Source organism: Malania oleifera, chromosome 8 (genome assembly GCF_029873635.1).
Source record: "Malania oleifera isolate guangnan ecotype guangnan chromosome 8, ASM2987363v1, whole genome shotgun sequence".
Taxonomy (NCBI): Eukaryota; Viridiplantae; Streptophyta; class Magnoliopsida; order Santalales; family Ximeniaceae; genus Malania; species Malania oleifera.
In genome coordinates, this window is record NC_080424.1 from 27,118,939 (window position 1) to 27,130,715 (window position 11,777).

An 11,777-nucleotide genomic window follows, 5' to 3' on the forward strand; every position below is an offset into this window, starting at 1 on the left:
TTGAAAGCCTTTGCATACTTTGCCTACACTCTATCAAGTTAAAACATCTTTTGGACATTCTCTCAACTGTTCAAGGGCATTCACGCACACATCTTGCTAAGCTCAGCTGATATTGAGGTTTGGTATACAAGGTTTTATATTTGGCACTAAATCTTCATTGTAAAAATTTTTCTTCTCTCATATTTTTATTTAATATTTTATTAAGAGAGCAAGAACCCTAAGTTTCATATTTTTCTTTGAAAAATCTTGTATGAGAAGTTCATTCTAGGACTTTAAATCTTTGAAGCATTCTTGATATTATTTTTATTCAAAGATTTGACATTCTTTTATTCGTGCCAAAAGTTATTTAAGAAAACCCTAGATCTCCAACACATATTATTTGTAAAATCAATTTTTGGAGATATATTGCATTGGGTGTAGATCTTTGAGAAAACTCATCATACATATTTTTATATACAAAGATCATATATTTGATTATTATTGAAATCATCACATACATTCATTGAACTTCAAGTTATATCCTATGAATGTGTTTTAGGAATTTTATTGTACTCATTGGCTTGTTGAGAAGCACCTGAGTGTTCATTCGGGCTGCGAACTGGGAAGGAGGAAGCTACGCCTCTTGTAAGCAATGGAGTAAGAGGAAGTTGTGCCTCTTGTAAGCAACGGAGTAGGAGGAAGTTGTGCCTCTTGTAAGCAACGGAGTAGGAGGAAATTGTGCCTCTTGTAAGCAGCTGGTCTGTAATGGGAAGCTCGGCTCGGGTTTAAGGAGCAGATTAGTGGAATCCTTGGGTGTTTTGCCCAAGGCGAGGACGTAGGCCGAGTTTGGCCAAACCTCGTTAAAAATCACGTGTCTGTGCTCTATCTCTCTTTCTATTTCCGCACTTATATTCATATTATATCTGCTGTGCATGTTTTAAATATTGATATATATGAATATCTAAAATACGTGAGAATAATTGGGTAATACTGAATTAATTGAGATATCCACTGATTAAATCAATATAGTATTATAATACTGAAATCGGTGTATATCCAAATTTGTGCTTGTATGGTTGGGTTTTCAAGTACGAATTGAAATACCAAAATATTTTTAAATACCCAATTCACCCCCCCCCCTCTTAGGATTACACCTAAATTAAAAGTTACAATGTAGTAGCATACCACAACCCACAAATTTCTCGCCCTCTTCACCATCGGTTTCCCCAACAATGGCAACAAAGAAATCAAGCGCCTTTATAGCATCATTGACAACACTGTCAACTGCCTGCGAGTTTAGGTGTCAGTGCCCTTAGCTTCTGTGACTCTTCCCTAGACTCCCACCATGAGACTAAGACCTATCGTCTGATCACAGACTCCTTCAACCCCTACTCTGGTGCCACCATCCACCTCCCCAAAGAGAAATACAATGACAAGAGTACAAAATCTCCAAGCGTGTACAGTCAGTTGACTTCGCACATGGGGAAGCTCCACACTCTGAGACACTATGCCAAGAAAGACACCTCCACCTGTTACAAAAAGAAGAAGGAGAAGATGAGCATAGGAGGCAACAGCCAGCACCGCTGCCCCAACCCATGGAAGGGGATGACCCCAACCCCCCCCCTCCTATGTGTTGTTGTTGTTGTTGTTGTTATTGTTATTTTAGACTAAAAATCCAAAAAAAAAAAAACAGGGAGGCAAGCATGGGTCCCAGCACAACAACATAGGCAAAAACCCCTTCCACATCGGACAGAATAATGGACATTGCAACACTCATTGAATTGAAGTACATCAACTTCAATAAAACAACTGAAATTTTAGTGACCTCAATGAGATTTAGTCAATACCTCAGCAACCACATATGGAATCGGCACCAAAGCTTACAAAGGACTCTAGCTTGATTAACCCTAATTTTTCTTAAAATAACAAACGAGTATTTCTTAAAAAAGGGGGGAAAAACAAACAAACAAACAAAGATGGAGGACAATAAGTCTCAAAAATAAAGCCAAAGGAAAAATAAAAAGGAAAACAAAAATCTAACACAACTAAATTAAAAGGCTCCTTTCAATCTTCCCCATCATTGTGTATAAAACAGTTCCAATTGGCTAATTCTCAATGTTCCTTTTTCATACTGCAATCCAAAATCTAACTTTCCTCACAGAGCTCACAACTGCAAGCCCAACTTATCCAAGTGATCTTGAGCTGTAACACATCTCCTTTAATCCCATCATCATCTCTTCAAGTTAACAATTTCTTGCTTGTTTAACATATCATCCATTCTCAAATAAGGGAACCTATCCCAACCCTATTGTTGGGGTCTCAACCACATGATTGAAAAGCAGATTCCTAGGTACAACAATATTGCTCACAAAATTCATGCAATAATAAATGACCATCACAGTCAAACTCACTATCAAAACCACTCTCCTCATCTAACAAATGAACCCAATTCTTAGTCCCCAAACTTAGTCATCCCTCGTAAGCCTTCTCCATATAGCCACTCCTGGTCTTCTGAACTTTCCATGAGAGAAAACCGCCATCATACTGCCTTTTTAAAACTTTGTTAGTGTACAATTTTAGAATAAGGCGATCTTGTTCAAATATTTTCTGCATCTCTAAACCTGACAGCATTGCCCTTTGACAGGTACGTTCCTTGCTAGACTCATCCAAAGAGGTTGAATTCCCACCATTACTAGAGTTCTTCCAAACCTCGCTTCTGTTCTCGTCTATATAAATTATGGTGTGTTGGTAAGGGTCTTTTCATTCTTTGATATGCATGCAATATATTATAAATAGAATAGGTGACCTAACCATTCTATAGGTCCTCCAATTTCAAGAAACTTCTCTTCTCTTTCTTGAGTATCAGCGCAACAATCCTAAAAAGACCTTCCTTCAAAAATTCCCAACAACCTTCCAACAAATATCCACTATAAACACATCCCACCCAAGAGCCTTTCTCTATCCATCTCAAATGCTACACCTCTATTCTCATCTTTCTCAACAGGCCTCTCTAGCCATTTTGGTTTTTTTACCAGAATAGGGAACCAACCCAATCCCTCAATTATAGCACTTCCCTCATCCTCCTCTGAAAATAGGTTCTTATAAAAAACAGTAATTCCTGCAATACAATCAGAATCCCTGGAAATCACTCCCCTATCATCCTTTAATTCCTTAATAAAATTTCTTTTTCTCCTAGCACAAGCCACCCCTGCATTACAATACACATCCTTATTCCTTAACCCCTTTCATTCTAGTCTTCTACCTCCAACTCATCTCCTCCCTGAAATGAATTGACTAAAACTCATTAGCTAAGTTCTACCCGCTATTTCTTCTAAGAGAGGACCCTCCTATAATCTATTTATTACCCCTACCTTCAATAAAATCTCTCTTTTTCTAGTACATACATCACCGAAAAATTCCATAATCCAAATGTGAGTTTTCTATTGACAAACTTCAATCACCTCATAATCCCCCACTCCCCTCCCCCCCCACCCCCACCCCCACCGCCAAAAAAAAAAAATCCATCAAATTACAACCCACCATTCCTTAACCAACCTTTGAAAAACATAGGGGCCATTTTTGGTATCATTGTCAAAATTATGAAAACAAAAACTATAAACAAAACTAAACCAAAAACAGAAACTAAAAACCCGCAACTTGCGTGCCGATATTACCTTCTTTGAGTCTACACCATACTATATCAATTCTTTAAGTCGTGCTAACCTTATTAGTCCTTGCCTCTAATTAGTCTTCCAAATTTCAGCCTACTATCTCGTCCCAATCTCCTACATTATCATCTCAGTTGAATCCTTCTAGTCACTTGGATCATCCCCATTTGCAAGTATGCATAGACAATGACTTAAGGGAGGAGAGGCCCCTTTAAATGCTAGTGCTATACCTTTTGTTTCCCATGATATTGACAGTTCTATTGTCATCTGAAAACAAAAAAAGGCATGTGTACCCTATATCCAATCCCTAATCTTGTTTGTTATGACTTCTTATCACCCTCATATTCTTAATCTATTACCATGTTATCAAATGTTCCCTTCCCAAGACTGTGTTTAAAGCCTTATTCCACTCTAGGTGGAGGGTTGCAATGGTTGAAGATATGCGTTTCTTACAAGACAATGATACTTTGGAACTGATGCCTATTTCAATTGATAAGTATATGGTTGGATATTGCTAGGTGTACATTGTGAATTTCAATCATATTGGTTCCGTGGCTTGCCTACATGCTTGTCATGTTGCCAAATGATATACTTAGGTGTATGGTTGGGACTATTTTGACACATTCTCCCCACTCACTAAACTTACTTTAGTCTAGCTTTTTATCTCATTGGCCACCACTTCTCATTGGCCTTTTCTTCAAGAACACCTTCCTACATGGAGATTTTCAAGAAGAGGTCTATATGGAGCAACCACCTAAAGTTTGTCCCTTCAGAGGAGTCAACATTGGTGTGTCATCTCAAGAAATCTTTATATGGTCTGAAGCAATCTCCCATAGCATAGTAGAGTAACTAAATTGGTTGCAATAGTACTTGAGTTTGACGTAATGATCCAACTTCCAAGTGTCGTAGTGCTTGAGTTTGACCTTCAATGGTGAGTTGTGATTGACTTATATTCTATCATGTTGCTCGTAGGATTTTGTTGGTTGCGTATCAGGGATTTTGGATGACATTGTGATAGCAAGGTATCCAAAACAAGAAGCATTTTCTACAAACCAAATTTTAGACTCAAGATTTGGGGCCATTGAAATACTTCTTGGGTATAGAAATGTCTAGATCGCATATGGGGATTGTTTTGTCACAGGAAAAGTATGTTCTAGATATTTTAGATGAGACTGAGATGTTGGTATCAAACATGTTACATACACCTATGAATCCTAACAGCAGTACTTCTTGATATGGGTGATTTGCTAACTAACTCTAGATGCAAAGACTTGTTGCAAAGTTAAACTCTCCCACATATCTTTATATGGTTTGAAGCAATCTCCCAAAGCACAGTTGGGCATTTGGATTGTTTGTAGTAGTGCTTGAGTTTGACATAGTAATCCTAGTGTTGTAGTGCTGAAGTTTGACCTTCGATGGTGTGTTGTGATCACTTTGTTTTCTATCGCCTTGCTCGTAGGATCTTGTTGGTTGTGTATCTAGATGACATTGTGATAGCAAGGTATTCAAAGCATGAAGCATTTTCTACAAACCAAATTTTAGACTAAAGATTTTGGGCTATTGAAATACTACTCGGGTATAGAAATGTCTAGATCACGTATGGGGATTTTTTTGTCATGGGAAAAGTATGTTCTAGTTATTTTTATATCAATCTGAGATGTTGGCATCAAACATGTTAGCCACGCCTATGGATCCTAACAGCGGTACTTCCAAATGTGGGTGATTTGCTAACTAACTCTAGAAGTAAAGACTTGCTGCAAAGTTAAACTCTCTCTCAGTCATTAGGGTAGATATATCTTTCATAACGAGTGTTTTAAGCCAAATTTGGAATCTCCCAAAACAAGTCATGGGGGTGTTGTCATTCATATCCTGCATTACCTTAAAAGTACACCTAGGAGAGGTCTCTTACATCATGATCAACACACTCTTCTGCAGAAACTCATCCCAATCACTCATGTGAACTACAAATACAAACTTGTTGATTTGTTCATAAACATTTTTTTTGGGAAGGGGGGCACTTGAATTAAAACCAATTTAACAAGCTAGGAGCATAGAATACCTATGCTCCAGCTTGAGGGGTTGTGTTGGTAAGGGTGTGATTATTAATAAAGAAGAAGACCTATTGCTGTGATTAGGTTCTCCAATTTACTAGACATTCTCAACAATATTAATGCCAATGATGGTGATAGTGATAACAATTTAAAATTTAAAAAATAAAAATAAAAAGAAGAGAGAGAGAGAAGAAATGTTACTTCATTTTACCTAATGATACTAATGTTGGTGAGAGTTATAGTGATGATATATATATATATATATATAGAGAGAGAGAGAGAGAGATAGAGAGAGAGTGCGTTCAATTTCACTAAAATAAAAACAAGCTTCACATGCATAAATTACCATGGAACGCTGCGCTGAGAATATTGCATTCATAACTGCAACGTATCTGTGAGGAATGAAAACCATTTGATGTAAAAGCCAATATAAGCATAATTGTAGATCATGAGAAAGATCAAATGATCATATGGACAAACTGTTCAGGGCCGTCTGGGGAACACTGCAAGCATAAAATCTGCCACCATAGGTTAGTAACTTCATTAGGGGGATGTATCAACTTGAAATAATAAAAAAGCAACAAAAATGTCAAATATTAGAAGGAAATTTAGGTCTTCAAGAAGCCATCCCGACCCAACAAATTATGCTAAACTCAACTAAACTAGCTTATACGTGGGGATGTTTGTATGCCAAAAAAAAAAAAAAAACAGCTTAAAATATGGCTTTGAGAAATAAGATGTTGCACATTTCACATATCTGCACTTGAAGTCAGAAACAAATATATACACACAACACACACACACAGACTCATGGACATTAAACATTTTTTAAAAAACCTGGAATTTTTATACTGCATGTTTTTTTTTTATCACCAAAATTTGGATATTTTACTTGTTTCTATCTTTTATCTGAAGAATTGAAGAGAAATTAAATACTCTTCAGCCCATTCACTATCTCTACAAACTTATTTCTTTCAATTAATCACCGAGTTTGATTGACCCTTTCAAGTTCAACAACTGAAAAGGATCACTGAATGGTGCTTTCATTAACTTTAGTCCCCTTGTTGATCAGTGTTTGCAGTAAGCAGGAAATGTCAATGGCAATAGCTAAATTTTCTATGTCAAGCTCATAAGAAAAAAAACTTAATGATGCGATACTGCTAAAGAGAAACCGAAGCAATTGTGTGCAATGTTTTTGGACACAAAGTCTGTTAACCTTGGGTATCAACTATCAAGACAAACGCTTAGTGATTTGGCTAACTAATGCAGTTTAACATGCAGTGATACTTTGCCAGGTTGAACAGAATGTCATTTCTACAACTGCAAAACTTATCTGGACTCTGAAGGTACAAAAATTTTGGGGATCAATCCTTAATTCCTTATGCATTAGCATGGAACAAATCTTGCCTGCAATATTGTACCATGGAATTCGATAGTGAAAGGCTTGCTTAATTCCCCACTGCAACCCCACAACCAGCATACAGCCCTTAATCAAATACATATTAAACAACTCATATAAATTAACATAGGCATTAATTTCTCACCCAAAGAAAAAAGTCCATTAAATTGTGATTGTAAGTTCACAGGCATGCAAAGCACATGCTTCTTCCAGTTACGAATATACCTTATCAGATTCAATTCATGAGAAATAGTTGAAAATTGCGAGTAAATCACTGGTAGAACTTTCACAATTTTAAATTATCAACTCATTAAGTGTGTAAAATTTTGTTTAAAACACTCACTCGAGGTTGGGGATGAAGCGGCCCTGACCGAAACACTCTTTGTATATCTATTCATCAAATCAAATCAAACACTTCTTAAGTACACATAATGAAAATTAGCACACAAACACGAACCCACACATGCGGGCACACAAAGAAAGATTCTGTATTAAGGATACAACAGAGAGCCATCGACAAAGACCCAGACATAAGCGAAGAACAAGTCCCGTCAACTGAATCTTCCTTGTTCAATTGCTCATCCCTAATCACAAATTCCTCCAATTTCTGTAATAATTTGGAACAAAGAGCAGGCATTCGTCCATTTTCCGAACTCTGATCAGTGGCCAAGGCCGAAGATGAATCATATATGCAGCCGCAAGAATTTACCCCGGTGGCGATTACAACCACCTGGTTGAACTGGTTGAGGAGGAGAATTGAATTAAGAAACGACAGAACCTGCAAAGTTGTAAAAATTATAAGGTAGAATCAAAAACAAAGAGCATAAATGAGTAACATCTTGGAAGTAGTATATTGTCAGCAGCCAGGAAAAAACATTAAAATCTAATTTCAGCTCCTAAAAGAAAGAATTTTAGTTCCAAAATTCTAAATAGGCAAGTGGGGATTTTGAATAGAGAAATTTAGGGTCGTACATTAGAGAGAAAGTTGGAGAAAGAGAGAGAAGTGTTAGGTGAACTCCAGAAGAAAGGATTGGTGTCGAGCAAGACCATGAGGAGACTAACGTCATCTGCAAGAAACCAGCAATACTCAAATGAGGAGAGATAAGAATGATGTGTGTGCGTGTGTGTGTGTGTGTGTGAGAGAGAGAGAGAGAGAGAGAGACCTGAATAGAGCTTGGAAGGGACCGACGCCATGGCCCTCGTTTCAAGGTCTGCAGGCTGATGTATTTTGAATTTGGCCTTCTTAAACAAGGAATGGGGAAAGCTGGGAGTTTTTTCCCGTTTTATTATTAAAAATAAATAAAATGTCAAATAATACTCTGGAAAAATTTTCCCAAACTAATGCTCACATAATACTGCAAGATTTAAACTGATGTACCGCTAAAAAGACGACGCGTGGCAAGAAGTGAACTAAATCTCACAGTTCCAAGCTGCGAGATTTAAAGAGAACAGCTAACAGGAAGTTGACGCGTGGCACGGAGGGAAGAAAATCGCACAGCTTCAAGCTGCGAGATTTGTCTGTATTCTGAGTTAATTATGCATTTTTGTATTACATCAATTTTATTACGCAAATAATATTTATGTAACAATATGATAATAATAAAAAATGAATGCTAAAGTAAAAGAACTTGAATATTTTTAAAAATTGAAATTATTTTTTTTAATTTAGTGGTAGTTGAGCAAACACATATATAATATATTTTTTTCATAAAATTAATTAATTATTTTTGAATTATTTATTTTTAAAACTTACTTTAATTTATTTTATATAACAATATAAATTAAGAAGTGAGCTAGAAATTGGAAATTTTTTTTAAAGTTATATTCCAGCTAGTCGGTGAGTTCAAAAATAAATTTTATTAAAGTTAAAAAAACTCGACCCGAGTTTTGTCTGTAATAATGATACAATTTTTTTAATGAATACTATATTATATATATATATATTTATATATTTCTGAATATAATATATGGATTAATTTAAGGTATTCTTTAAAAATTTATGAGTGATTCATCAATTTAAAATTCAATTGAGATTAGGAGTTTAAGTTATTGGACTTTTTTCCTGTTTAAAGTGTAGCAGTCAAAACATTTTTCTTGTTAATTATTTCTTTTTAAAACTTTTCAATTTTCAAAAGCATAAAACTTGTGTTATATGTGAAATAAATAGGCAACCCTTCTAGACTATGGTCAAATGGAACAACATTGTACGACTGTTGTACTGATTTGTAATTAATTAAAAAATATTACCTAATTAAGTCACCTTCAAAATTTATTTTATTAGGGAATTATATTAGGATTTAAAAAAAAAAATAATCAATTATTAGATGCATGAAGAGTGTGAACTATTGCGTAGAAACAATTTTAATAGAAATTCAATTTACAACCCCCGAGTCATTAAGGATGGGACTATTAAAAAATATTTGAAAATCGATATAATTCAAAATTTTGATCTTAACTGAATTCAAAACTCGTTTAATAGATTTGTTCGGTTTGGTTTCGATTTTTTTTTTAATAGTCTTTAGTTATCACTTCAATTTCAACTTTAAATCTAATTAAAGCGTGACATAATAATTTCTTACATGTAGTGGTAAATCAAGTTAGAATTTTTTAAAGGATGGAGGGGAAGAGATTGGGACAAAATTGTTAAGTTTCCACGCACACTTAAATGTCTAATTTGTTTTCAATGTCTTGGAAAATTATAGGAAAATTAGCTTAAAAAAATTTATGCTATTTTTTTTTAATACACAAGTAATCTTACTTTGACTGCCCACGACACTAAATACATCGCCAAGAGTAAAATTCATTAACCAAATACCATACAAATTTTAGCGATACGAATTTTGCAGTAAAAGATAATTCAATTTCAGGAATTAACTTAACTCTAGGCATGCAAATTTTAGCGATACGAATTATGTGTCATTTTTTATATTTGGCAGTATTTAATTCTTTAGAGCAAAGGTCGAATCTTTCACTGTTTAGTTAAATAAAAGTTATTTTATTCATCTCAATTTAATTTGAAAAATTATATAAAAAAAACTTCAAGAGTATGAAGTGTGCACAAGACACATGACTATACAAATGAAATTAAAATAATCAAATATTATACAAGTGAAATAAAAATAATCAATGATATATACAAAAGAATAAAAAAATAATCAATACTATACAAATGAAATCAAAACAATTAATCATATACATACAAATCAAATGCAACGAAAATAATGCTAAACTACTCCGTGCCGCAGCGAGGTCGTCTGCGGGGTCGTGGTGGCTGCCGTCTGCATCTACCCTCTCCCTGCTGGTCAGCAGCATCAGGTGTCCTGTCCCGTCGTCCTAGATATGGATCCTCTCCGCCAAGAGGTACTACATAATCATCATCATCCATGCGAAGCGCATGCTGTGAGAACTGATACAATGTCTTGGGACGAGAACGAGGCGGCATGAGGGGTGCATCAACCTCCACCCCATTGAAAAGATCTTCCAATAAAAATGACATCGATGGGGTAGCAGCAGAGTCGGCTGGGGCATCAGCAGGTCTACTCGATGGTCCGGCAATATCAGCTACAGTGGAAGGTGCATAAGGCGCTCACGGGCTGAACACGTACTCTACCTGTACGACTGGTGGCGAGGACATGGGAGTCACTAGACGACTAGATGTCGTCCTCCTCGTACTGGAGCTGGTTGACCTCCTCGTGCTGATACATCAGGTCGACCTCCTCGTCCTGGGATCTGTCGACCGTCCTCGTGGATGAGGTCCAATGCAGCACTCATCAATCGGTGGATTGCAGGATCGGACGAGATCTGGTCTGCCTCAATGACTATGTCAGCCTGCACGAGATGAAAATATTTGATTAATGCATTCAAATCGTAACGTATATATAACAAAATGAGTTGTGGGTTAAAGTTTTCTTACGAGGCTCAAATATACAGCAACGGTCCTGTCAACGAAGCGGCGTGTGATAGACCTATACCAAGTGAAGTATGGGTTATCTAGACGCATCGGACCGTGCTCTGCCACTCCTGCTATGATGTAGTCTCATTGATGCTTCCACGCAGTGACGAATATCGCGTGCGTAGTCGACCAATCTGTGACCCCTCGACCGCGCCCATCCATGCCGTGGAGGTCGTCCCCAACAATATCTACCCCCGACGTTAGAAATCAGGCAAGAATGACTTGTCGATACTCAAACTTTCGCATGACTCAATCGGGGAGATACCATTTAATAATATAAAAGCATATAAGTAGCACTTGGGCTACTCACAGGTCACTCCCGTCTGCATAGTCAGGCGGCAGGTCGGCTAGAATCTCTACCGTGTAGGGCATCCATAGAAACTGCACTTAGACATAACCAATAGTTAAGCTAACTATAAACAAGTGAAAGAAAGAATGAATATCGTGTGCTATACTTTAATTGATTTATACCTCATGCTCCCGGTGCATGTCCAACTCGAACCTGTACCAGGGCAATGTGTGAAGCGCAACCATTGGTGCCCTTAAGTCATCCCTCCATCTATATAAGATGAAACGTAAGTTTCCGAATGCAACGACTAGCACGTATTACGAAATAGTATTCGTAATACTAATAGAGGAAATGAGGAGGGATAAATGAATTTGGTACTAACCGGTATGCGAGTGGGAGAGGATCAACCGAACGACCGTCCTGACCCCTCTGAATCTGC

The 11,777-nt window shown here is 36.6% G+C and overlaps 1 protein-coding gene across 8 annotated transcripts in view; it reads right to left on the reverse strand.

The window, feature by feature from the left end:
• LOC131162383 (general transcription and DNA repair factor IIH subunit TFB4) overlaps window positions 1-8,376 on the reverse strand; it is a 74,127-nt gene extending 65,751 nt beyond the window's left edge. For all 8 annotated transcript variants that reach the window (XM_058118810.1, XM_058118809.1, XM_058118808.1 and 5 more), the window contains exons 1-6: window positions 8,261-8,376; window positions 8,070-8,164; window positions 7,599-7,875; window positions 7,441-7,487; window positions 6,179-6,216; window positions 6,045-6,090 (exon numbers count right to left, since the gene is read on the reverse strand). In XM_058118810.1, the coding sequence (XP_057974793.1) occupies window positions 6,045-6,090; window positions 6,179-6,216; window positions 7,441-7,487; window positions 7,599-7,875; window positions 8,070-8,164; window positions 8,261-8,291 (534 nt within the window). In that variant the 5' untranslated portion in view covers window positions 8,292-8,376. The remainder of the gene's footprint in view (window positions 1-6,044; window positions 6,091-6,178; window positions 6,217-7,440; window positions 7,488-7,598; window positions 7,876-8,069; window positions 8,165-8,260) is intronic.
• Between the last annotated feature and the right edge of the window lie 3,401 nt (window positions 8,377-11,777).